The sequence below is a fragment of the Rhinoderma darwinii genome, chromosome 4, assembly GCF_050947455.1.
Source record: "Rhinoderma darwinii isolate aRhiDar2 chromosome 4, aRhiDar2.hap1, whole genome shotgun sequence".
Lineage (NCBI taxonomy): Eukaryota > Metazoa > Chordata > Amphibia > Anura > Rhinodermatidae > Rhinoderma > Rhinoderma darwinii.
In genome coordinates, this window is record NC_134690.1 from 191713973 (window position 1) to 191740349 (window position 26377).

General features: G+C 40.2%; 1 protein-coding gene across 1 annotated transcript in view; it reads left to right on the forward strand.

Moving 5' to 3' along the window:
• Window positions 1-26377, forward strand: part of COL19A1 (collagen type XIX alpha 1 chain) — a 153816-nt gene that overhangs the window by 91840 nt on the left and 35599 nt on the right. Inside the window, exons 11-14 of the mRNA XM_075863686.1 lie at window positions 5017-5052; window positions 5176-5220; window positions 20703-20873; window positions 24246-24312. Of these exons, the coding sequence (XP_075719801.1) occupies window positions 5017-5052; window positions 5176-5220; window positions 20703-20873; window positions 24246-24312 (319 nt within the window). The remainder of the gene's footprint in view (window positions 1-5016; window positions 5053-5175; window positions 5221-20702; window positions 20874-24245; window positions 24313-26377) is intronic.

Consider the following 26377-nt stretch of genomic DNA (forward strand, 5'->3'; position numbering starts at 1 on the left):
CACTACCTCCCGAATAGTCCGATTGTGGACGGGAATTGAGGTATTTCATCTGGCTGATATGGTTGATCCCCACACGCAAGAGCTTCACCCGTTTTCATACTTTCAAAAACATCATAATATTCCCTCCGCTGCGTTCTTTCACTATATTCAGGTTAGACATTACATGCAGCAAACTTTTAGATCCACGCGGGTTACTGCACCTACAAGCTTCGAAAGGTTATGTCGGTATGCTACCACCACTAGGGGGCTTATCTCAGCCATTTATGCATTATTGCTATCCCCGGAGGGTTCCCCTCCGCCTGGGCATAGATACATGTTGAAGTGGGAGGCCTTACTGAATAAATCCATCCCGCTCTCATTGTGGCAGATTATTTGGTCGCAAGCAGCTAAAACCTCCATCTGCACTGCATATAAGGAAAACCAATATAAAATCCTTATGTTTTGGTACCACACCCCTGCCTTTCTGCATAGCTTCAATCCGGGTATTCCGTCGGAATGCTGGCGTTGTAGAGGTCAGAGAGGTGATCTGTTCCATATTTTCTGGAGCTGTTCACTGGTACAACAGTATTGGTTGGAAGTTAAGAACTTGGCATTGGCGGTGTTGCAGCAGGATATTCCCTTAGATCCTCTTCATTACCTCCTAAATGTTCCCCCTAGGTCTTTGGGGAAATCACCAGCTCGACTCTTCCGACACTTTCTCACAGCCGCTAAGACGTTGATAGCATGGAAATGGAGACAGACAACCCCTCCCTCCCACATCGACTTAGTAACTAGAATTAGGGAAATACGTACAATGGAGCATATGACGGCCTCTATTGACAATGAACTGGACAGGTTCAAAGTGGTGTGGGACTCGTGGGACAAGTATTGGATACAGCGAACTCAAGATTAGGTGGTAGGTGGAGCTCCGACTATCCCCCCCCCCCTCACCCCCTTAAACCCCTGTGTTTTTTCCCAGATGTTTTGTATGTCTATTGAAAGTTACTGTCTTACTATGTGAATTGCATGGCCCTTCATGCTGTTCTAAGTTATATGTATATTTTTGAAAAATTTTCAATAAAAACACAGTTGAAACCAAAAACGTCTGAAAATACAGAGCTGTTTTCAAGGGAAAACAGCCCCTGATTTTCAGACGTTTTTTGAGCAACTCGCGTTTTTCGCGCCGTTTTCGCGGTGTTTTTTACGTCCGTTTTTGGAGCTGTTTTCATTGGAGTCTATGAGAAAACGGCTCCAACAACGTCCAAAGAAGTGTCCTGCACTTCTTTTGACGAGGCTGTATTTTTACGCGTCGTCGTTTGACAGCTGTCAAACGACGACGCGTAAATAACAGGTCGTCTGCACAGTACGTCGGCAAACCCATTCAAATGAATGGGCAGATGTTTGCCGACGTATTGTAGCCCTATTTTCAGACGTAAAACGAGGCATAATACGCCTCGTTTACGCCTGAAAATAGGTCGTGTGAACCCAGCCTTATAGTTATGACCTGATTCAAGGAGACCTCTTTCTCACCACTGGGCTGCAATGTGACTTCCACATTTTGTATTCCCTTCTATAAAAGGACAAAAGGCTTATCTCCTTTCTGCCACAGGCAGTTTTCCTTTTTTCATTTTAATTTTTTTCATCCCTGTCTTCCAAGAACCAAAACTTTTTCTTATTTTTCCATTGACGTTTGCAGGATTTTTATGCTGTACTAAAAACAGCATGATAACTGTATTCTGCATTTCAGTTTGATTATGACAATATGAAATTTATATTTTTTTTTATGTTTTGCTACTTTTACAAAATATAAACAATTAGTTTAAAATAAAATGTGTTTTGTGTTTTCATTTTCTTACAGCATTTACTGATAAATAATGTTTTAAAAAAAAATAAAAATTCATTAATAGTTCAGATTGTTACAGAGGCGGCAAAATTCAATTGTTATTTTTCAGTTTTTTTTTGTACTTTTAATGATTTTATTTTTAATATATATTCTTTACCAAATATATTTTTTCAATTTTTTTCGTCCCACTAGGGGACTTGAACATGCAATAGTTAGATTGCTTGTACAATACATTGCAATAGTTATGTATTGCTTTGTATTGTGCTGTTAGCATTCTCCTATTAAGCCCCGGAGGACTAAGATGTCAGATCTGGGGCCTTAATTAAGCCTCCGGCTGCCATGACAACCCATCGGTACCAGGCAATTGTATCATGCTCGAGAGATGACAGGATAATAGAGGGGGGCCCCATCTGTCTAACAGCTTAAATACAGCAGTCAGTATTAACCGTGGCATCTAAGTCAATAAATAGCGTGGAACGGGGTAATGTCCAATCCCAGCTATTAGAAGAGAGTGTCAGCTGTGATATACAGCCGATACAAGCTACGTATGTGGGAGTGGGGCTTAGCTCCTGAACCTGCTCCTTATTCCCCCCTCCTGACTATGACGTACATGCATGTCAAATGTTTAGAAGTTGTTAAATAAAAGTACTTCAACACTGACTATGCTACAATGCTATGTTGATACAAGTTGTTGGGGTTTTGTATCAGAGTCTAAATAGCTGACACAAAATATTCTCCATGAAGTCTCTGCCTAATAGAAGTATATGTGATTGCTTCATACTGTAAAATAGACCTGGAGACTGTCACTTGGTCATTGTACTGGTTGGAGTCGGAAAGCAGATTTCAAAGAACAGATACTAGAACACGAATACTAGTATTTTGCAGACAAAACAATCCGATATGCTTATATACAATGGCAAGGTTTTAAACAATAAAGGTTTTAGGCTTTATTCAGACCACTTTGGGGCATGCAGTTTATTTAAAGATTTTTTTTTTGCAATACTGAAATATTGAATAGAGTAGTAGACTACACTTTTTAACATTGCCAAGAAACCTTATCCAGATGTTAAAAGCATTTTCCAGGCTTAAAAATTTGTGTGCGAATGGTTCAACTGCAGTAAGGCTAGTCACTTTCTAATGTACTGTGTGTGGCTGAAATGCCTCTGTAAGCCAGTATTACATGCAGTGACATGACCATACTCCTGATGTTTATTTTCTGCTTGTGTGACGTTCCATACGCTGAACACTTTGTTATTTCCCCTCTCCCTCCTCCCTGTATCACTACTTCTCCCTGCTCTCCCCCCTTCCTCTCTGTCTCTGGAGGGATCGTGTTTCACATGCTGGGCAGCAGAGGAGTGTCTCCGTAGTAGATATTGAGTAACTACAGCACTACTGTACCTAAAGGGGGTTTTAACTGAGCAATTATCAGGCAGACAAGAGTTCATAGAACGCTCGTTGCCAATAATTACCCAGTGTAAACAGGGCAGCGATCAGCAGATGAACGAGCAAATGCTCGTTCATCTGCCGATCGTATCTTTTTAAAAAACGTAAATATTATTGTTGTCGGCAGCACAACTCCCGGTGTAAACAGTAGCGACCATTCGTCCCCATACATAGCCCCTTCTGTCCCTATACATAGCTGCCCATATATAGCTCCAGGAGCAAACGAGCGCCGATCAACGAGCTGTCTCGTTGATCGGTGCTCGCTGCACCAGTTAAAATTGGCTGGTGTAATAGAGCCTTTAAACCTTGTAATAGAGGGGCATACATGCAGCTGTAAATATAGGCAAAGTCTGTGAGAGAGGAAAGGAATCATGGGAACTGTAATCCTTTACATGGCAATTCCTCCCACACCATAGTTCTTTCAAAACGACTACTTCTAAGCTATGGTGCCATCATCTGGTGACCACTCAGACACATATGGGTACTTACATGTGTGAAAAACACCTGTAAGCTGACAAAGGTATACCAAAAGGATACTCTTTTATCATATGCTTGGCTCTTGAGTATCTATAAGTATATCACAAGATAGGTTTGGTTTCTAACCGTAGTATACTTCAGACGTAGCCCACAAACATGATGTGAATAGAGGCTTACAGCTTAATAAACCGGCAAATAAAATAGTACATAATATTTGTTTCAGTATATTCTTGGTAATTGAAATCTGGTTTATATTTTAAGTAAAGTAAAGAGTAGTAAATTAGCTCAAAATATTTTATAAATTGAAAAGGGACAATTTACCATTTGAAAAAAATGGCCTTCCAAGCAAAATGTATTACATATGCTTGCACAAATAGGCAGACTGTTGTACCTCAGCAAGTTGTAATTTAACAAATACCTTATGCATACACAGAGGGGACCATTTCAATGCTAAAATCAATATATACTTCTAACTTCCAATCTGATTCTATCCTACATTTTTAGGTAAAACTCTCAAAGTATTTAATTTTTTTCAGTTAAAATTGTATGCAATTTTAGGAAACACTGCTGCTATTTCAAACCATGCCATGCTCTATGAGTGTTACTTTAGTGTCAATTCTCCATTGACTTAAAATGTAAAAAAGATGCAATGTCATAAAAACATTTTACATGCAGTATTGCAGATGTAGTTATCTATAGAAAAAGTTATGCAAAAAAGATCCAAAAACCATTTCATTAAAATTGTCTTGGTTTTCAACCCACACCAGGATTACCTCGCCCCTACATGTGCCCTTATTTCCCCTAATTAGTCAACTCTCTGTCTATATAAACATTTAATACATTTTGACATTTAATCATGATAAAAGAAAGTTTTTATTGCTTGAAAATATTTCAGCGAATATTTTCTTAAAGCAAGTTCTTATATTAATTATAGTGTATACAGTAGGCCCCTTAATTTACTTTAGTTCACTTAATGCAGTTCTCCGAGGTCTAAAAACAAAATCTATTTTCTATTATTTTTAAGCTTTTTCTGTATTTACTAAATAAAGTAACATTTCCAAAAAAAATTGATACATTTTATTTTGTTTGTGAAACAAGATTTCTATCAGTTTTGCAACTTCTAGACTTTGATAAATAGTTCCTATAATCGTCCTTACTGGGTACACAGTGTGCGCTTTTTCATAGCTTGATGAGGAAGGAGAACTGATGATCTAAAACTCATGTGCGGCTATGCAATGCAATTCAAAGACTAAAATTCCATATATCATTTCTAGGGAAGAAACGGAAATGATGGATTACCAGGTTCACTGGTGAGTCACATTTAATTTTATTGCTTGTAATAACTTCAGTGAACAAACAATAACATTTCTGTTGCAATTTTCAAATTTTTTTCTCCAAAATCTTTTAAATGAATGACTCTTTATATTTTTCAGGGAGCTCCAGGACGGCCGGGTGACAGAGGTCCAAAAGGAGAACGTGTATGTTTTTAAAAGTATTTTCTTACCTTACTAGCATCTATAGCTACAGCCTACAAAGATCAATTTAAATGATCAACACCACTGAGATGCTAGAATTAGTTGCATTTTTTTTTTTGTGGTCATTGCATATTATTTTTTTTTATTATTATTAGGAAAATGTTACTTTAGAAAACGTGTACACAAATTTGTTGGGCCGCCTTTGAAAGTGGTGTAAACGACGTAAAAAAGAAAAACCTGCACATTTTTATGCAAAATGAAAAACTGGACTAGACTGTTTGATAAATGTTGCTAAAACACTATAAGGGTATGTGCACACGAGGGCATTACGTCTGTAATTGACGGACGTATTTCGACCGCAAGTACCGGACCGAACACAGTGCAGGGAGCCGGGCTCCTAGCATCATACTTATGTACGACGCTAGGAGTCCCTGCCTCTCAGTGGAACTACTGTCCCGTACTGAAAACATGATTACAGTACGGGACAGTTGTCCTGCAGCGAGGCAGAGACTCCTAGCATCGTATATAACTATGATGCTAGGAGCCCGGCTCCCTGCACTGTGTTCGGTCCGGTACTTGCGGCCGAAATACGTCCGTCAATTACGGACGTAATGCCCTCGTGTGCACATACCCTTACATAGACCAGGGAGTGCAATAAGTTCATGGGCTGTTTTTTGTCACAGTGCTCTGTATCCCCTGCTTCCCTTAACACAATTATAAAGTTAAGCTGTGCCTACAACATGATTTTTTTTCTTAGTCTAATCCATTAATTTCATAATATATTTTCATAAAGGTTGGAGCTTTCTTTCTCTAATACTGGAATACCTCTACTTTCCCTGCTGTAATGTCATATGATACAAATTCTGGCTTTCTGCAGCCACCACTATGGGGAGCTTACTGCATACAGATATATACAGCCCCATTGGACTCAATAATAAATGTATATGCAGCAATCTCTAAATCTTCACCTAGTGGTGGATTCATGAAGCCAGACGTTTATCAGTCAACTTTATTGTTGTATGAAGAAAAGCAGGGACTTTCCAAGCCTGTATTAAAATAAAAAAAATAAAGCACTTTATAAAGATGTGTTATTACATTTATTACAGAATTTGACTGCATCAAGAACAGTCATTAAATGTAATAATAGATCTGTATACAGTAGGCCCCTTAAGCACTCCCCGGTGATGACTCTAGGATTCCAGAATTGTATCATTTAACTTTATGGCTGTGTGAATAGAGGCATATGTATCTTTAAAATCAGAAGATCATTTTGACGGGATTTCCTTGTCAGGTCTCCTGACATGTCTATTTTAGTAAACATTTACATTAAATAACAATGCAGGAGCATCTCATAACTGTAGAAATGCATTAATAATCTGATACTTGGGTGTTACCATTCCCCTAGTCAAAGGTCAAGTCCCTACACAGTCTGATGCTGATTGGAAAGTTTAAGACTGTGTAGGGACACACCCTAAATGGTAACACCCAGTCGTCAATTTATTCATAGGCTTCTAGGAGGAACAACAGAGGAACGGCATAATGCAGAGTCCTAAGAAAAGATACTCTAGATTTGTTATGTTTTGGGAAATACATGTATTTAATAAAACAGACAGGAGAGCTGACAGGTCCTTTTTAAAGTGGTTCCAAGGTGGCATTTCAACATGTATAGGAACATTTTATATCTTATCATTAAACAAAATCATAACATTTATCTGCTGATATCAGATATTCCCCTTTCATTTGAAAAAAAGCGGAACCTCTGAGGCCAAAACGTCTTATATATAAGCAGAGAATGTATGGTATACAGTATATAAGCACATAACCATGTGACTAGCATTAATAGATATTGGTATATATTAATACAGATTTCTAATGGCCTTCCACCTCCTTGTAATCTGCTCTACGCTACTATTTCTGTCATTCTCTATGCTGATATCATTTCAAGTGAAATCTTTATTTGGCTTAATTCTAGATAAATTCATGCAAAACCCATAGCAAAGTAAATTTCAGCAAATAGGACAACATCGTGCTGCCAATGTGAGGGCCCGCTGTGAATAATTTGTATGTTCAGTTCCAGAAGAAGTGGTCTCATTAGATGACCCTTTGTCTATAGCTAATATGAAACGGCTATATTTAATTAGTGTCATTTAAAAGGGGCTTTTTAAAGTTTTATTACTGTTGTGTGCTATTTTTCCATAGATGTGTTGTTTGAGTTGTCTGATTTCTTTCATTATTGACAATGAAGCTGGTAGAGATGGATGCTCCAAATTAGAAAGCTTAGTGACTCCCTGGGCTCCAATTCATGACTCATTAATTCATGACATTGAGCACGCTGATGCATGTGTAATTAGCAGTGTTTGTGTATCCCTAGTGGCCGTGGTTCTGCTAGCCTTTGTACACAGCGCTCTCCTCAATACATACTCTTTGCCTCATCATAGAAATCAAACTTGCAGATCTCTGCCAGGGAATAAGATATCCACAGGTACTGTTCATGTAGCTTGGGGCCCTTAAAACACTTAGAATACGATTTAGAATAGATGCATAATGTAAACTTATTATTAATAAATTGGATGTTACTAAAAAATATATTTTTTTATATAAATTGTCTTTTTCCTGGCACATATTTTATCTTATGTGCAGTATTTTCAACTGAAACGTTGCACAGACATATGTGAATTTGACATACCATATTTTTCGGACTATAAGACGCACCTGACCATAAGACGCACCCAGGTTTTAGACAACAGAAAATAGGGAAAAAATTATTTGTTAAAAAATAATTTCTTCTGTTTCACCACATTCTGGGAGCCAAAAATGTTTTATATTTTTTTCATCGATTGAGCGGTGTGAGGGCTTATTTTTTGCGGGACGAGCTGTAGTTTTATTGCCACCATGTTTTATGCACTAAAGGTGACCAAAAAACTATTTTGATGTTTTACATTTTTAAACTCACCATGCAAGTTAAATAATGGTATATTGTAATAGATCAGACTTTTACGGACACAGCGATACCAAATTATTTTATTTTTTACATTGTGCTTGGGGAAAAATGGGAAAAGTTTTTTTTTGAACTTTTAATATTTTTTTTTACACATTTTATTAGTTCCCCTAGGGGACTTGAACCAGTGGCCACTTGGTTACATGTGGAGTTACTGAAACAGCATAACTACGCTGTTTCCCTAACTCCCATAGTAGTGAATGGCAGTTACGGAAGCAATGTAGTATGCGAGCTACGCTGTTTCAGTAACTACTGTTCAGTTCTATGGGAGTTAGGGAAACAGTTTAGCTCCGCAAGTTACGTTGTTTCAGTAACTCCACATGTAACCAAGTGGCCGGGAGAGCACAGAAAGCTAGAACAGGGTTTAGGGGGCCCAGTTCTAGAGATAGGTGCGGGTCCCAGAGGTGGGACCTGCATCTATCTGACATTTATGACATATCCTGTGGATATGTCATAAATGTCCTTCATAGAAAAACCCCTATAAATGCTGCGGTCGCTATTGACCACGGCATTTAACTAGTTAAAGGGCTTTGCCATAAAACACATTTATCCCATATCCACAGGATAGGGGCTACATGTGAGAACGCTGGGGGTCCGACCGCTGGGACCCCCAGCAATAAGGAGAACGCGCTACGTGAGAAGCCTGAACTTCCGGGTTCTGTGTCCGGCATATCTGTTCCGCAGCTCCATAGAGATCAATGGAGAGCCGCTCGCGCATGCGCAGAAGTATCCCATTGATCTCTATGAAGCTGCCGGACACAGAATGCAGAAGTCACAGCTCCTCATGCAGCTCTCTTGGTAACTTTCGGTCCCCGTTCTACTTATCAATAACACTTGTACCCCGCATCCTGTGGATAGGGGATACATGTGTTTTATGCCACAACCCCTTTAAACTGCTAGGAACAGCGAAATTACTGTTTCTGGCCATTACATCAGCGTGTCAGAAGCTGACACCTGCAGTGTATGGAGCGGGCTCCGTGCGTGAGCCCGCTTCATACATAACCCCCGTCCAGCTGTGCTGTGCTGGCACGTTATGGGTCGGGAAGGGGTTAAGTAATGACGTGGTGATGGGTACCGGTGATGCCGGGTCCCTTGACTGCGGACTATAAGACACAGGGACTTTTTAGCAAGATTTAGGCCTCATGCACACGACCGCAGCCATGTGCACGGCCGTGATTTTTGGGTCGGCCGGCAGCGGACTGTCAGCCGCGAGCCGCTCGCAAATCGCGGGCCATGAACATGTCTGCGGCCATTATTTTCAATGAGCCCGACCCGCAGAACACGGTCGTAATAAGACATGTCCGTTCTTTCTGCGGTGCGGGTTCTCGGGCCATGCACAGACCGTAAAAACTACGGTCGTGTGCATGGCCCCATAGAAATGAATGGGGCCGCAATTCTCCCGTGGATTTTCGGGGGAATTGCGGCCGCAAAAGCACGTTCGTGTGCATGAGGCCTTATTCTTGCTAAAAACTGCGTCTTATAGTCCGAAAAATACGGTAATTACTATAAAGTGTCGGACATTTATAAAAAAATCATTCATTAAGGTACCGGGCATAAAACATTGCCCATTACATATAGAAATGTGAAATTAATGCTCCAGCAAGTATGACAGGTAAGGCTAGGTTTACAACACGTCTGTGGTGCACGTGCGTCATATATTATATTGTGGTCTTTTGGCATTTGTTTGGTCAGTATACATTGGGATAAAGATGTCTTAGCTGTATTGAATAGTGCAGTCGACTATGATTTTCAATAGAAGTGTGTGCGATAGAATGTACATATACTGTGTGGTATACATTTAATTTAAATGGAAGTCAATTACAGAAATATACAACTCTATAGGCATACAGTTGCTTAAACCTGGAGAATATGAATGTTATCGCCAAACATGGGGTGAACCTAGCCTAAGGGGGAGCGCTTGTGAAAAAAACACGTGGTATACTTATTTGGAAAAAGATATGAGATCCTACAATCCCTGTGTGTGATATTTGACTATTCTACAATGGATGCAATACATAACTCATTAGTTGTGTGACAGTGTTGTGCTGGAGAAAAATGTACAAGACATACAGTAAATGACTTCTGTACCATAAATGACTGCTGGGCCAGAGCCAAAGAACTCAACAGAAGAGTTTTAATAAGGGCATGCCCAGACATGGCGGATTTCCTCCGCAACGGTCCGCATCAATGCCGCACAGAATCTGCGTTGCAGATTCTGTGGCGGATCTGCCCAAAATGTGCAGTAAATTGATGCGGACTAGCTGCTGCGTATTGCGGTGAAAGTACTTCCCTTCTCTCTATCAGTGCAGGATAGAGAGAAGGGACAGCACTTTCCCTAGTGAAAGTAAAATAATTTCATACTTACCGGCCGTTGTCTTGGTGACGCGTCCCTCTTTCGGCATCCAGCCCGACCTCCCTGGATGACGCGGCAGTCCATGTGACCGCTGCAGCCTGTGATTGCCTGCAGCCATCACTTAGACTGAAACGTCATCCTGGGAAGCCGGACTGAAGAAAGAAGCAGGGAGTTCTCGGTAAGAATGAACTTCTATTTTTTTTACAGGTTGCTGTATATTGGGATCGGTAGTCACTGTCCAGGGTGCTGAAACAGTTACTGCCGATCGCTTAACTCTTTCAGCACCCTGGACAGTGACTATTTACTGACGTCGCCTAGCAACGCTCCCGTAATTACGGGTGCACACACGTAGTCACCCGTAATTACGGGAGCCCCATTGACTTCCTCAGTCTGGCTGTAGACCTAGAAATACATAGGTCCAGCCAGAATGAAGAAATGTGATGTTAAAAAAGCAATACGCATCCGCAGCACACATAACATGTGCATGACATCTGCGGACTTCATTGCGGAATTTAGAATCTCCATTGAAGTCAATGGAGAACTTCCGCAATGAGTCCGCAACCAGTCCGCAACATCCATTGTATGCTGCGGACACCAAATTCCGCACCGCAGCCTATGCTCCGCAGCGGAATTTTCAGCCTCGTCTAAACGAAGCCTACTAAAAAGAAGTGGAAGGCAATGGAGAAACGGGTCCGCAGCGGATTAACGCTGCGGAGTGTCCGCAGCGGAATTCAAGAGCAATTCCGCCACGTGGGGCTTTGCCCTAAGGGGGAAAAAAGCTGTCATTTTCCCTAGTCATGTTCATATGATATTGGAAGGTTTTATCTTATACTGGATTAAGAGTGCTCGACATTTTTCACTGCAGTGTTACATTCTATTTAGTGTAATACAATCAATTGCTATTTTTCATATGTAAATACCATCCAAAGATTATCAGACGTGTTTAATCTTTTCCATTGTTGGGTTAGTATTATTTTTTATCAGTTTATATGATGATTGTATTGACGCTTCCATAGCTTAACGTAATAGTTATTTTGCAGCAGGATGGCCATTCACAAGTAAATTCTGACAAAATATAGAACTATGAAACAGTTTTTCTCACTGAGCTCGGCAATAACAAAGTTGTTGACTGACTGTAACATTCCATAAAGACAGAAGAAACTATAGATCACCAGGGAAAGAGCACAATGTTCTGTGCTAGACATAAAAATACAACAAAGTCAAAAACTAAAGGCTTGTTTGCCATTTAAGTGCTTTCCAAGTGGAATAAAAAAAAAATGCAACTGTTTGACCGATAATTAATAACTTTAGAAAAAGGAAACCGTCCCTTATATGTCATAAATTCAGCAGCGAAGGTTTCCTTATATGATCTGTACAGCTCTGGAAATCTTTCTCTGGCCGTTTCAAATCATGAGCCAGTTTGTTTCCTGCAAAAGAAATGAGGTGATTACCCCCTAAAACATTTAAATACAGATATACCCATTTACGATGAGCTATGTGCAAATATGGCCACGCATCCCTTACATATATCATATTGGGACACTTTGATTACCTTTACCGTCATATCAGTCAATAAATGTGACGTAAAACAAATGTTTTATTTCCCAATATATAATGTTCCTTTTATCATGCAGTGCAAAGCACTTTAAAGAAAGGTTGTGCATTCTCAACTACAGCTTATGTAGCTGACGTAAATGATCTGGTTCCTCCAGGGTATTTCCTAAGTGGATATGTCAATATCTGCATAGGGAAAAGCGCAGTGATGCAGAAGTGCAGTGATATTTCCTTTACCGCTACAGACTTATAAAACATATCCTAAGGAGACCTGATGGTTTACGTCAGCCTTTCATCCACATGCAGCAATAATTGAGCTCCCTTAAGACACAAGCCTCATGCTAATACATTACAAAGTAAAGTGTTCGCTCACAAGAGCCGCTCTAGACTTTCCAGAGACATCCCAATATTAGGAAGTTGTCAAGAGGTCCCTTGATGCCACACATTTACTGTAAAACAGTTAAACTAGGCACACGTATAAATTAATTGCATGTGTAAAAATATTTTTTTACACAGAGATCCGTTTCCATAATATAGTATTTCTCTAGTTATGCAGCTATTCTTACAATACTATGGGGCTCTTTCTTCTGTTTGCCCCAAGGCAACAGGGGCCAACTGTAAACTGCTAGTCAAAAAGAAAGCAGATGCATATTGGAACATTATAGAAAAATGGAATGACGCCCTTTGTGTTAGCATGTGTGCATAAGATGCAGACAAATGCCTATCCACTCTCATTTGCTATGTCTTTGCTATGCTATCTATGGAGTCTGAAAAATAAACCATTGGATTTTAAGTGTTTGTGAGGCCAAGATCACACACACAGTTTTGATGCCGTTTTTGGTGTCGTTTTTGGCACAGCTTTTTTAGCCAAACATAGGCGTGGATACAAAAGAAAGGAGATGCATCAGTTTTTTCTTTATACCTTTTCTTCCCTTTGGATCCACTTCTGGCTTTGGCTCAAAATAACGAGCCAAAAACGGCATCAAAACTGTGTGTGACCTTGGCCTAAAGATAATGTCTTAAAGGTGTTGCCCATGACCGGACAACCGATGACCTATGCCCAGGATAGGTCATCAATATATGATGGTGCGGGTCCGACACCCGAACCCCGCACCAATCTGCCACTCTAGATGCCTCCCAGCTCTGGATGTTTTGAACGGTATGCAGTAGTTGGAGTCGGATGCAGATGGCTCCAACAACTGCATAGCGGCCGTTCAACAGAACTGCAGCTCTGCTGCTATTCACCTGAACAGGAGCAGAGCTGCAGTTCTGCAGAACGGCCGCTATGCAGTGGTCGGAGCCATCTGCTTCTGACTCCAACTACTGCATACCGTTCAAAACACCCGGCACACGGAGAAAGCCGGAGTGGCAGATCAGTGCAGGGTCTGGGTGTCGGACCCGCACTGATCATATACTGATGACCTATCCTGGGGATAGGTCATCAGTTGTCCGGTCATGGACAACCCCTTTAAGGGTGGAAACTATTTAAGAATCAGTGGAATGAAGATTTTAGATACTGTGGTAAATTACAAACATATTAGGATAATGTAATGATTTTAGTTAAAAGTAAATAGCTCACATAGTGGACATACAGTGAAGGAAATAAGTATTTGATCCCTTGCTGATTTTGTAAGTTTGACCACTGGCAAAGACATGAACAGTCTAGAATTTTTAGGCTAGGTTAATTTTACCAGTGAGAGAGAGATTATATTTAAAAAAAAAAAGAAAATCGCATAGTCAAAATTATATATATTTATTTGCATTGTGCACAGAGAAATAAGTATTTGATCCCCTACCAACCATTAAGAGTTCAGCCTCCTCCAGACCAGTTACACGCTCCAAATCAACTTGGTGCCTGCATTAAAGACAGCTGTCTTACATGGTCACCTGTATAAAAGACTCCTGTCCACAGACTCAATTAATCAGTCTGACTCTAACCTCTACAACATGGGCAAGACTAAAGAGCTTTCTAAGGATGTCAGGTACAAGATCATAGACCTGCACAAGGCTGGAATGGGCTACAAAACCATAAGTAAGATGCTGGGTGACAAGGAGACAACTGTTGGTGCAATAGTAAGAAAATGGAAGACATACAAAATGACTGTCAATCGACATCGATCTGGGGCTCCATGCAAAATCTCACCTCGTGGGGTATCCTTGATTCTGAGGAAGGTGAGAGCTCAGCCGAAAACTACACGGGGAGAACTTGTTAATGATCTCAAGGCAGCTGGGACCACAGTCACCAAGAAAACCATTGGTAACACATTACGCCGTAATGGATTCAAATCCTGCAGTGCCCGCAAGGTCCCCCTGCTCAAGAAGTCACATGTACAGGCCCGTCTGAAGTTTGCAAATGAACATATGGATGATTCTGAGAGTGATTGGGAGAAGGAGCTGTGGTCAGATGAGCTCTTTGGCATTAACTCAACTCGCCGTGTTTGGAGGAAGAGAAATGCTGCCTATGACCCAAAGAACACCGTCCCCACTGTCAAGCATGGAGGTGGAAACATTATGTTTTGGGGGTGTTTCTCTGCTAAGGGCACAGGACTACTTCACTGCATCAATGGGAGAATGGATGGAGCCATGTACCGTCAAATCGTGAGTGACAACCTCCTTCCCTCCACCAGGACATTAAAAATGGTTCGTGGCTGGGTCTTCCAGCACGAAAATGACCCGAAACATACAGCCAAGGCAACAAAGGGGTGGCTCAAAAAGAAGCACATTAAGGTCATGGAGTGGCCTAGCCATTCTCCAGACCTTAACCCCATCGAAAACTTATGAAGGGAGCTGAAGATCCGAGTTGCCAATGGACAGCCTCGAAATCTTAATGATTTACAGATGATCTGCAAAGAGGAGTGGGCCAAAATTCCATCTAACATGTGTGCAAACCTCATCATCAACTACAAAAAAGTCTGACTGCTGTGCTTGCCAAAAAGGGTTTTGCCACCAAGTATTAAGTCTTGTTTGCCAAAGGGATCAAATACTTATTTCTCTGTGCACAATGCAAATAAATATATATAATTTTGACTATGTGATTTTCTGTTTTTTTTTTTAAATATAATCTATCTCTCACTGGTAAAATTAACCTAGCCTAAAAATTCTAGACTGTTCATGTCTTTGACAGTGGGCAAACTTACAAAATCAGCAAGGGATCAAATACTTATTTCCTTCACTGTACATGTCGTACACCAACTAGATGCAATCTTTATAGCACATATCTTTAGAACCACTATGTAGCTGCTAAAGTATGTGACTTTACATAAGCAAGTATACCTTAAATTATATTATTTTTTTAATTCATAATTTTTGTGCATTCAGGGATAACTCGAATGAATCTGTAAAATTAATGATAGTACCCTGTTTTTTAGAAACTTAGAATATTTATATTCGACCCATCCAATTCTCAGTTCACATATATTTGTTTAGCTCTGTTTTTACATTAGTTTGTTGGTATTTCCCATATGGGCTAAGTTACACGTTATTCGTAAAGTAGAATATTATTTTATTCCATAACCTTGGATGTTCTCCACAGTGTACACACATATTTTTCAGTGTTTCTGAAAGGGGCTCTATGGAGCTCCCTTTTAGCTGTTTCCTTGCACTTGGACCCAAAAGCAGAGGGAAATTAGATGAAAAGGAGCAATTGAAGGCTTAAGGTATGTTCACACGCAGTGTTTTTTGGGGCGTATTTCGGGGCGTTTATGCCTTGAAAAACGCCTGACAAAACGGAAGCTGAACGCCTACATACATCTGCCCATTGAAATCATTGGGAAAATCAGAATTTAGTTCATACAAGGCGTCTTCTTACGCCGCTGTTTTAAAAAACGGAACGTAAATAGACGCTCCGTAAAAAGTAGAAGCATGTCACTTCTTGAGGCGTTTTTTGGAGCTGATTTTCTATTGAAGACTATGAAAAACACCTAAAAAAAACGCTTCAAAAGAAGCTCCAAATTAAGAAGCTTCATTTTCAGATTCAAAAACGCCTGAAAATCAGGAGCTGTTTTCCCTTGAAAACAGCTCCTTATTTTCAGATGTTTTTGACTCAGCGTGTGAACATACCCTTATTATTAAGCTGATTCCTTTTATTGGTTAACTGTAAGGATTGAGAGAGCAACATTTAGAACATCTAGGTTTCTTCGTCAGGCATGTCACATAGAGCTCTCTGTATTATGTGCAGAGCACATTTAGTAGGTGATCAGAGCAGAAAGTCAACGTAGTACAATTTACGCAAATAGCTGCAGAGAACTTAGTGATATTAGTGAAAGTGTTGTCATTTGAGCCATTCTGCTGTACAGCCTAGTGACATTCAGCTGTAGTTGGTATTGCATGTGGTATCAAGGACCTATAGTATACAGAACACATTGGAATCTTGTGTTTAGAGAAAAATCTTGAAGACTAATAAACAGTGTGCCTTTGTTTACATTTATCATTCTTTTCTAAGTTTTTGTTCCTTTCATTTTAAAATTCTGAAGGAGTATCCGATTTAAGACATTTCATTGTGGTTCAGATCCTCAAGAACATGCTTTTTTTGAAGGTCCTATAATAAGTTATATGATTTCAAAATACACAGGCTAAAATGACTTAACCCCTTAATGACTGCCGATTAGCCTTTTCACGGTGGTCATTAATGGGCTTTATTCTACAGCGCTGCTATTCCTTGGCGCTGCATTAGAATAAAGTAAACAGAGCAGGGAGCTGTCAAATCTCCATGCTCTCAGCTGCCAGAGGCAGCTGAGGGCTGGGGGCTTCCCTGCTCTGCCTGGTGAGATCGATATATGTATTGATCTCACCCGTTTAACCCCTCAGATGCGGTGCTGAATAGCTCCCTCTCATCCCACTGACACCAAGCGATAAGATCGCCGAGTGTCTGTGTCTCCGATGGCAGCTGGGGGCCTAATAAAGGCCCCCAGGTCTGCCTGTCGTGAATGCCTGCTAGGTCATGCCGGAGGCATGACCTAGCAGATGCCTGTCCATTTTAAACGGACAGGCAGTAATACACTGCAATACAAAAGTATAAAAAATGTGAAAAAAAAAATATGAAAAACTCACTTTTTCCCCTTACAAACTGCTTTACTATTAAAAAAAACCACAATAAAGCAAAAAAGTTGCACATATTTTGTATTGCCGCATCCGTAACAACCCCGACTATAAATTGATTACATTATTAACCCGCACTGTGAACACCGTAAAAAATAAAATAAAAAACAATGGAAGAATTGCTGTTTTCTGTTAATCCTGACTTTAAAAAAATGTGATAAAAAGTGATCAAAAAGTCGCATCTACTCTCAAATGGTACCAATAAAAATTACAAGTCGTCCCGCAAAAAACAAGACCTTATACAGCTATGTCGACGCAAAAATAAAAAAGTTAAAGCTCTTCGAATGTGACAATGGAAAAATGTAGAAAATGGCTTGGCCATTAGGGCCCAGAATGCAAGCAGGGGGAAGGGGTTGATGTATATATTCCAGTGAGTTCTGATGTGCTCTTATTACTTCAGTGTTCATTAAAAGTCATGAGAGACCAAATTATATTTCCACCATCATATTTTGTTGTTTTCAATTATGTTTTTCATACTCAAGATGAGCCTGGAAACTTGGGAAACTTACCTTTCTGCTATGATATAAAACAACTAGTATAGAAAACCTGTTACATGGGTTTGCTAGCAAAAGGAATGATGATAAGTATTTGTATGAAATATTATAAAAAAATATTAGTGTATTTTAAAACCTAATTACCAAAATTTGACACCTAAGAAAAATGCAGAAGTGTTTGTTGAATAATAGATTTTTCACCCGTGGTAAAGGACCTCCTTCCGTTTGTTACCCTATAATGTAGTATATGTTACCTGCAGTCCTATGTAACACCACAGTGATAACTCTCTGAGTACAGATAATGTAGATGTTACCTGCAGTCCTATGTAACATCACAGATAACACACAGTGATAACTCTCTGAGTACAGATAATGTAGAGCTTACCTGCAGTCCTATGTAACATCACAGATAACACAGTAATAACTCTCTGTGTACAGATAATGTAGATGTTACCTGCAGTCCTATGTAACATCACAGATAACACACAGTGATAATGTAAAGGATTTGCCAGACACAGGTTCTGTGTCGACGCCCGTGGGCAATCAGTCTGCACCTGCTCCTATGTCTGTGAGACTGACTCCATCTTCCACCACTCAGGATGGCAGTCTTAGGAGTGGGAGAGCCTATCACAGCCTGGCCAGACGGAGCTAGTTCCCGCCCACTGTCTATTTATACCTGCCTTTCCTGTTCCCTCTTTGCCTGTGATTCTTCTATGCTTGTTTCCTGGCTTGCTGCTGCTGCTGCTTGTACTACTGATCCTCTGCTTGTTATTGACCTTGGCTTTCTGACCACTCTCCTGCTCAGCGTTTTGTACCTCGCTCTCTCCTGGTTTGACTCGGCTCGTTCACCACTCTTGTTGTTCACGGTGTCTCTGTGGACAGCAGGATGGTCCAAGGCTCCCTCCAGTACCTCGTCCATTGGAGAGGATACGGGCCTGAGGAGAGGACTTGGGTACCCGCCCGGGATGTTCACGCTGGGGTATTGCTCAGGAGGTTCCACCTTCGTTTCCCCAATAAACCAGGTCCACCCAGAAAGGGTCCGGTGGCCCCTCATAAAAGGGGGGGTACTGTAAAGGATTATGTAATGACAGGGTAGGGAGACAGACAGGTGAGCCCTAATCTACCCGCCACTCAGTCCCTGCCTACATGTAACGACCTGTCCTAAGCGACGGGGTACAACTGGGCGACGGTCCCTACGCTCAGTAAGTGCAAGACAGACAAAACAGACAGGGGTACACAGAAGCAGGGAAACGGGGCAGCTGCCCACGGAGACACCGTGAGCAACAAGAGTGGTGAACGAGCCGAGTCAAACCAGGAGAGAGCGAGGTACAAAACGCTGAGCAGGAGAGTGGTCAGAAAGCCAACGTCAATAACAAGCAGAGGATCAGTAGTACAAGCAGCAGCAGCACGCTAGGAAACAAGCATAGAAGAATCACAGGCAAAGGAGGAACAGGAAAAGCAGGTATAAATAGACATTGGGTGGTAACTAGCTCCGTCTGGCCAGGCTGTGATAAGCTCTCCCACTCCTAAGCCTGCCATCCTGAGTGGTGGAAGATGGAGTCAGTCTCACAGACATAGGAGCAGGTGCAGACTGATTGCCCACGGGCGTCGACACAGAACCTGTGTCTGGCAAATCCTTTACAGATAACTCTCTGAGTACAGATAATGTAGATGTTACCTGCAGTTCTATGTAACATCACAGATAACACACAGTGATAACTCTAAGTACAGATAATGTAGTAGGTGCACACACAGAAATATATACACATACAGATACATATATATAGGCACTTAGACACACAAAGACACACATATACACATACTGGAACTTATACACACAAACACAGAGACACACAGACAAATAGAGGCACAAACAACAGACAGACTGAGCACTCACATCTCCTTCCTCACAGGCTTCTTGCAGGTCGGGCTGTGGGCGCAGCTAACTGTGTCTCGGACACCACGTCCTTGCCAAATATATATATATGATACTTCAAATTATCTAAATAGGTGTTGAATACATTTTAGATACGTGTATTCTTAGTACATAAAATAATGTATGTAACATTTGATTTTAGAATTTCCAGCTCTAATCTTGGCAAAACAAATATTTAAGAAGTAACATAGATCCTATTAGTTAATAAAGATGCGGCAGTATCATAAGGGAATGCTATTGAACAAACCTATTAGCTGATTGCAGATGTCTTCTTTGGAAATCTAGTAAGACCTGCCAGCAACAACACTGGTACTGTAAATATCCTAGAAACCAGTTGCTCCCATAGCTATTTATAGGGAATCACTGGGAATTCTGTCACAAGATAAATAACATTTTGAGGATTTCAGCTTTAAGCGATGGATTCCACACCGCTCTATTTATTAGTCATACATGTTTCTATTGTGTAGATTTAGGCTTGTATTGAATTACGATGAGAGACTTGCAAAGTGATTAATCATTTATAGCAGCCAGAAAATGCTGGAAAATAGGTTGTTTGGGTCATTCTACTATACTGTCCTCATAACAACATATATTTTAATATGTATAAGGCCATGCACATACCTAACTTGTCACACCACATTGCTTTTCTTAAACAATGGATGACAAACGAGTGAATAACAAATGCCAGTGATGACAAAAGTTGACACCCATCCATTCTACCACTGAGTTCCATGTAAAATACTAAGGATGAAAAACTGTTTTCCCTACCAAACTCAATGGGGGGAGGTGAAATGTCTTTCATCACTGTATCTTTCAATCACATCCATTGGTTTCATAATGTACAAAATAAAAGATGGGGAAATTTATATTTTAGCACTGGGCAGAAAACAGCTGCATAATTTTGTCACATCTGTTTCTCAACAGGGCTGAACACAGTCCAAAGAGTCAACACTATTTCAATGTCATAATTTGTATATTTTTTTTAATTATTTTTGTTATAGCAAATTAATGTTTTTTAAAATAATATATATTTATATTACTATATGTTTCAAGGGTGATCCAGGTATACCTGGAGATCAAGGTCCCAGAGGGAAAACAGGTTCCACAGGAGATAAAGGAGATATGGGACCATCTGGACCACATGGAACACCAGGAGACAGAGGTTACCCTGGTCAGCCAGGCAAAGATGGCTATCCTGGACCACCCGGAACACCAGGAATATTGGTTAGTCTAACATTTTTGTTCATTTGCACACAATGGTTACACAAGTCAAGCCCATAAGCCCCTCTGACTTGGCCACAGTATAGGGCTACAACAGCAAACTGATTTTTTTTTCCCTAAGTGAAATAATGCCTAGTTATGACTCTGAAATACTTTACTTTTCATGTACTGCTCTTTAATTATATGGTGTTTTATTCTCCATCCAGACAGAATCGTAAATTCATGTTATAATTCTGCTGGTTTCTTGTTACTAGAGAGAGGTGCATGGCGGGAGCAAAAATTACAGTTATACAGTTGAAGCTGAGCTGTTCAGTCACATGACTGCAGAGTTCAAATAAGATTCCAATATAAAAAAATAAAAAACATACAGTATAGCTCAAAATCAAGACAAAATAAGTAAAGATAAGAATTTACAGAGTTAGTAAACTTTTTGTGAAGATTTTAACTGGGAAAGTTTAACTTTAAAGAAAAAAAATGATACAGCAAATGTTATTTGTTACTAATTTGCTAGTATTGAGTTGCTATGGTAATATGTCTTGAGTTTATATAATGTAACTAAGTATAGGAGGATGATTGAACTGCACCAAGCATTATATTTATTGAACATTACATTATGTTCTATGCATTGATGTTTTTTAAGTATCGCAAACAAGAGAGCAATGATGAATATTTATTTTCAAAAGTTCTACTAAATATAAAGTTAGAATTAATCATATTGAGTAGGCCTGGCTTGGCAATTCAGCAATTCTGGAATATTTATAAAAGATTGTTAGAGATAGTTTTGGTGGGTTTAGGGTTTCCATAAACAGGATGAAAATTCACTTCACTGTCATATTCCCATATCTAAATACCACAGTGACAGCAGAGGGGCTTGTTGAAGCCCAGGGATGAGGGGGAAGCCCCGCCGCCCCCTGTTTCACCCCTGATTTTTTTTCTTCTTACTTTCTTTGACCTGTGCTTAATGAAGCTCCATAGAAATAAGGTGAAGCTGCAGCACTGTAATTAGAGAGCAGCTATCTTGCTTATTTGCTATAATGAAATGAACTGAAGCCTGGATGTGATTTTGTATCAACAAGTAAGAATTGCACTTTTAAGTGAGGAGAGACTTGGTGAGCTATCTAAACATATAATAACATTTAATGCTGACATCTGTTAGTACTGGAAATTATATGGTTTGGCTAATAGTAACTGCTAGTTAGATTGACAGGTGTAAATTTTAATGTGTAGTGTAATCCCAGTCTTACTGAGATTTGCCTTATTCTTTTTAAAATGCTGTCACTTGCTACTTAGTAACAAATTAAAAGCTGTCACTTTTTATATAAAATAAATACAAAAAGAGTTCATCTGTTGTAAAGGATTTGCCAGACACAGCTTCTGTGTCGACGCCCGTGGGCAATCAGTCTGCACCTGCTCCTATGTCTGTGAGACTGACTCCATCTTCCACCTCTCAGGATGGCAGGCTTAGGAGTGGGAGAGCCTATCACAGCCTGGCCAGACGGAGCTAGCTCCCGCCCACTGTCTATTTATACCTGCCTTTCCTGTTCCTCCTTTGCCTGTGATTCTTCTATGCTTGTTTCCTGGCTTGCTGCTGCTGCTTGTACTACTGATCCTCTGCTTGTTATTGACCTTGGCTTTCTGACCACTCTCCTGCTCAGCGTTTGGTACCTCGTTCTCCCCTGGTTTTGACTCGGCTCGTTCACTACTATTGTTGCTCACGGTTCTCCGTGGGCAGCTGCCCCGTTTCCCTCGCCGCTGTGTACCCTTGTCTGTTTGTGTGTCTTGCACTTAATGAGCGTAGGGACCGTCGCCCAGTTGTACCCCGTCGCTTAGGATGGGTCGTTGCAAGTAGGCAGGGACTGAGTGGCGGGTAGATTAGGGCTCACCTGTCTGTCTCCCTACCCTGTCATTACATAATCACAGGTCCATATACCTAGTTTACCCTGGTCCCTGACACATCTATGGACCCCCTTGAGACCCTGGCTCAGCAGATGCAGGGCCTCTCCCTACAGGTCCAGGCCCTGGCTCAGAAGGACAACCTGCGTGATGCTTCCCTGGTAGTGCCCCGCACCTCACCTCTTGAACCCCACCCCCAAGTTGCCTGACCGGTTCTCAGGGGACCGGAAGACTTTTTTCTCCTTTCGGGAGAGTTGTAGGCTCTACTTTCGCTTAAAGCCCCACTCCTCATTACATCTGTTTCATATAAATAATTCACTGATGATCCCTCCACCACTGATTATATCCATGCTATAATAAGGACATTATGTATTATTAAAGGGGTGTTCCTATTTCCAGCTGGGACTCCCACCGATCGTCAGAATAGGGGACCTCAGTCCCCCATTCACCCCAGCCACAAGACGGCAGGTAAGAGGAGTTTGAATGAAGCGGAGGCCAGGCATACACGTTGCTGCTCCATTCAAAGTCTATGGGGCTGACTGAAACTGACGAAGCGCTATTCAAAAGCTACCTTGTTCTGAATAACGTTTTGTAATGTTCTTCTAAATGGTCCTGGCCAAGCCTAAATGTATTGTTCACTATTAACAACCACCTTTCTTTAAAACTTAAAATAGGTGCTCAGTAGGCTCCAGGACCTAGTTTGCGTCTATGATGCCTGAATAGTCTGGCATCAACAATATAGGTAATGAAACCAAGAGAGTAACGGCGTACGTCAGTTGGATAAAAGCAACATCAGGAATTTTTCTCCAGTAAAAGGTACAGATCAGAATAAACACATAGCAAGGATAAAGTGGAAAGGCCAAAGATGAAAGAAAATACAGCATAGTCAGTGAGTCAGTTTGGCAGCCTAAGAAACTGAAAGAGTAAAATTTCAGTATGCAAAACAATCAAAAGGTAAGCTGGGGTTAACAAATAGCTAGGTACAGGCTTCTGGAAAGGAGACAAATTCGTTGGTTTCCTGCCCCTGGCACCCAGCGCCCAGGGCACATGCCCTGCCGACTCCTCCCAACTATGCTCGTGCAGAAAGGTGTAGGCACAGAAATACTGGGAGAGCTATGAAGCACAAATTAGGAGAGGTGACATTTGAAGGTACTGTTACAGTGTATACCATCTAAATACATCCCTATAAGAGGTGATATGCTGGCTGCTCTTTTGTGCTAGCGTGCTTAGACAGTGGAATGGCCTCCTTACAACATTCATCATGGCAGAGGACATTGCTTGAGCGCAGTCAAGTTCATTAAGGTAGAATATCTTATTGAATAGGTACCTAAAAAAAAGAGAGATAGCAATCTAGAACTGGCTTGATATAGTGGTATATTTTAAAGATCACACAACATGGCATCACAGATACAAAGATGTATTGCGTTGCATTCTGTTCTTTTGTTTCATTTATGCAAATAACCATAATAACTTTCTCCACAGACAGAGAATATTTCATTTGAAGAAATGAAAAAATATATTAGACAAGAAGTTTTACGAATATTTGAAGGTAAGAAAAAGCACATGTAAGCAATGAATATCTATTCTGAGCTACCTATCATTACATCCTTTATTCATGCAGTTTCTGTATTCTGCCATTAGCTGGGATATTTGTCACACTAGTCCTGAGTTATTATATACTATACTGTGTTAGTTTTATTCTGTGTGGGGTTTTATCAATTGTTACATAAAATAAGGCTGAATTTTCTTATCCTTTGAATTACTAAGAAGCTATTTAATTCCATTCATAGGCCGCATATTAGCTTCTATGTCTTGTACCTTCTATGATATTCATTCAACCATCCTTCCTATATACTTTATGCATGCATTCCATTGAGAATTATTTCTACATTAAACTTAATTAAATATGCATTTTAAATTCTGAAGTCATTGTCATGTCTTTTATGCTTGAAGAGTCTAATGTGATGGTTTCAATGATCACAAATTATTTCATTTTTACGTGACATCCTTCAACTGTGAAAATATGTATAAAACTGGAAGACGCTAGTAGCACACACATCTTGAAAATGCAGAAAGACTTCAAACCAACAGAGCTTGGCCATTGAACTTGATCATACAAAAATAGTATGTGTAAATATGGTGGGCTTTACATACATATGTACAGATGATGAAGAGTGGAATTTGTCATTTAATTCTTTAAGGATACATTTGTGCACTATGGTAACACACTGCACTAAATAACTAAAAACCGTTGGTATATACATTTAGGCCTTCAATTTATCCCTGCTTGGGTCTATAATGTATTGAAAATAGAAAATGCAAGACCTTTGTAGCAAAGAGAATGTATTCCTATGGAATTTGAATGTAACCAGGTAGTAAGGACATAGTTTGGGCAGAAAAGGTGTAGGTTAACATCGGAGAGATGTTGAAGAAGTCTAGTTGGATTACAATGTAAAAGACAAGTCAGATTTCAATTGTGCAGATATAATTTGCAATTGTTGGGCCTCTACTACCCTTGTGACACGATAGGACAGGGACATATATCACAAATACTATACAACATGACATTATATACATGGTAGAATTGGAAGAAACATGTATGGATATACAGGGGAGCGCTACTAGTAAGTAAACGGTTAACAATGGTAAATTCCTTGATTTATTAAATATAGGCAACGCGTTTCAAGACAGGACATGTGTCTTCGTCAGGCCAAGGAAGAACAAACAGTGCAAAGAGACATCTTAAGTAATAAGCCAAACATGATTAAAAAATCCACAGCCACATGTCTTTTTAATCATGTTTGGCTTATTACTTAAGATGTCTCTTTGCACTGTTTGTTCTTCCTTGGCCTGACGAAGACACATGACCTGTGTTGAAACGCGTTGCCTATATTTAATAAATCAAGGAATTTACCATTGTTAACCGTTTACTTACTAGTAGCGCTCCCCTGTATATCCATACATTTTTCTTCCAATTCTACTATTACATTGCGGTACCACGCTTTCATGTTACTGACATCTGGATTGGGGAGCAGCAGCTGTTTGTTCAAATTCTTACATGCTTACATCAGTGTTGTACCTGAATTGTACAACCTGTAAAGGTGAGCGCTATCACCTTCCTTTACATTTGTTCTACCTTTACCATCAGGTTTATCTTGCACCATGTGGCGCTGTGTACTCTTTTTTTTCCCTTAGGTTTTATTATATACATGGAACAGCATGAAATCATACACATTTAAGTCAGGTTCAGATCTGGCAGAATGTTTTCCTTCCCGAGAAACCGTTACCATTGGAAAAGTTTAAAAAAAAGTCAATAGATTATTGCAGTCTCCGGGAAGTGAGTATAGCCCTCCTCCCCCAGAGAGCAGGGCATGAGAAGGGAAGTTATGCAAACAGAGCCTTATCTATATATAATGTTATTATCCAGCCTTATCCTGACTTCCAGCAGTACAATAGAGCCGTAGTTCACGCTTCATTCACATCTGCGTTGGGACTCCATTCATGGGTTCCGTTCGACATTTCCATTAAAATTATAAAAGGAAGTATATAAGTATATGATTACTGTTATTTTGTTTAGGATGGTGAAGGTGTTAATGGTGGTGATCTGGGGCAGA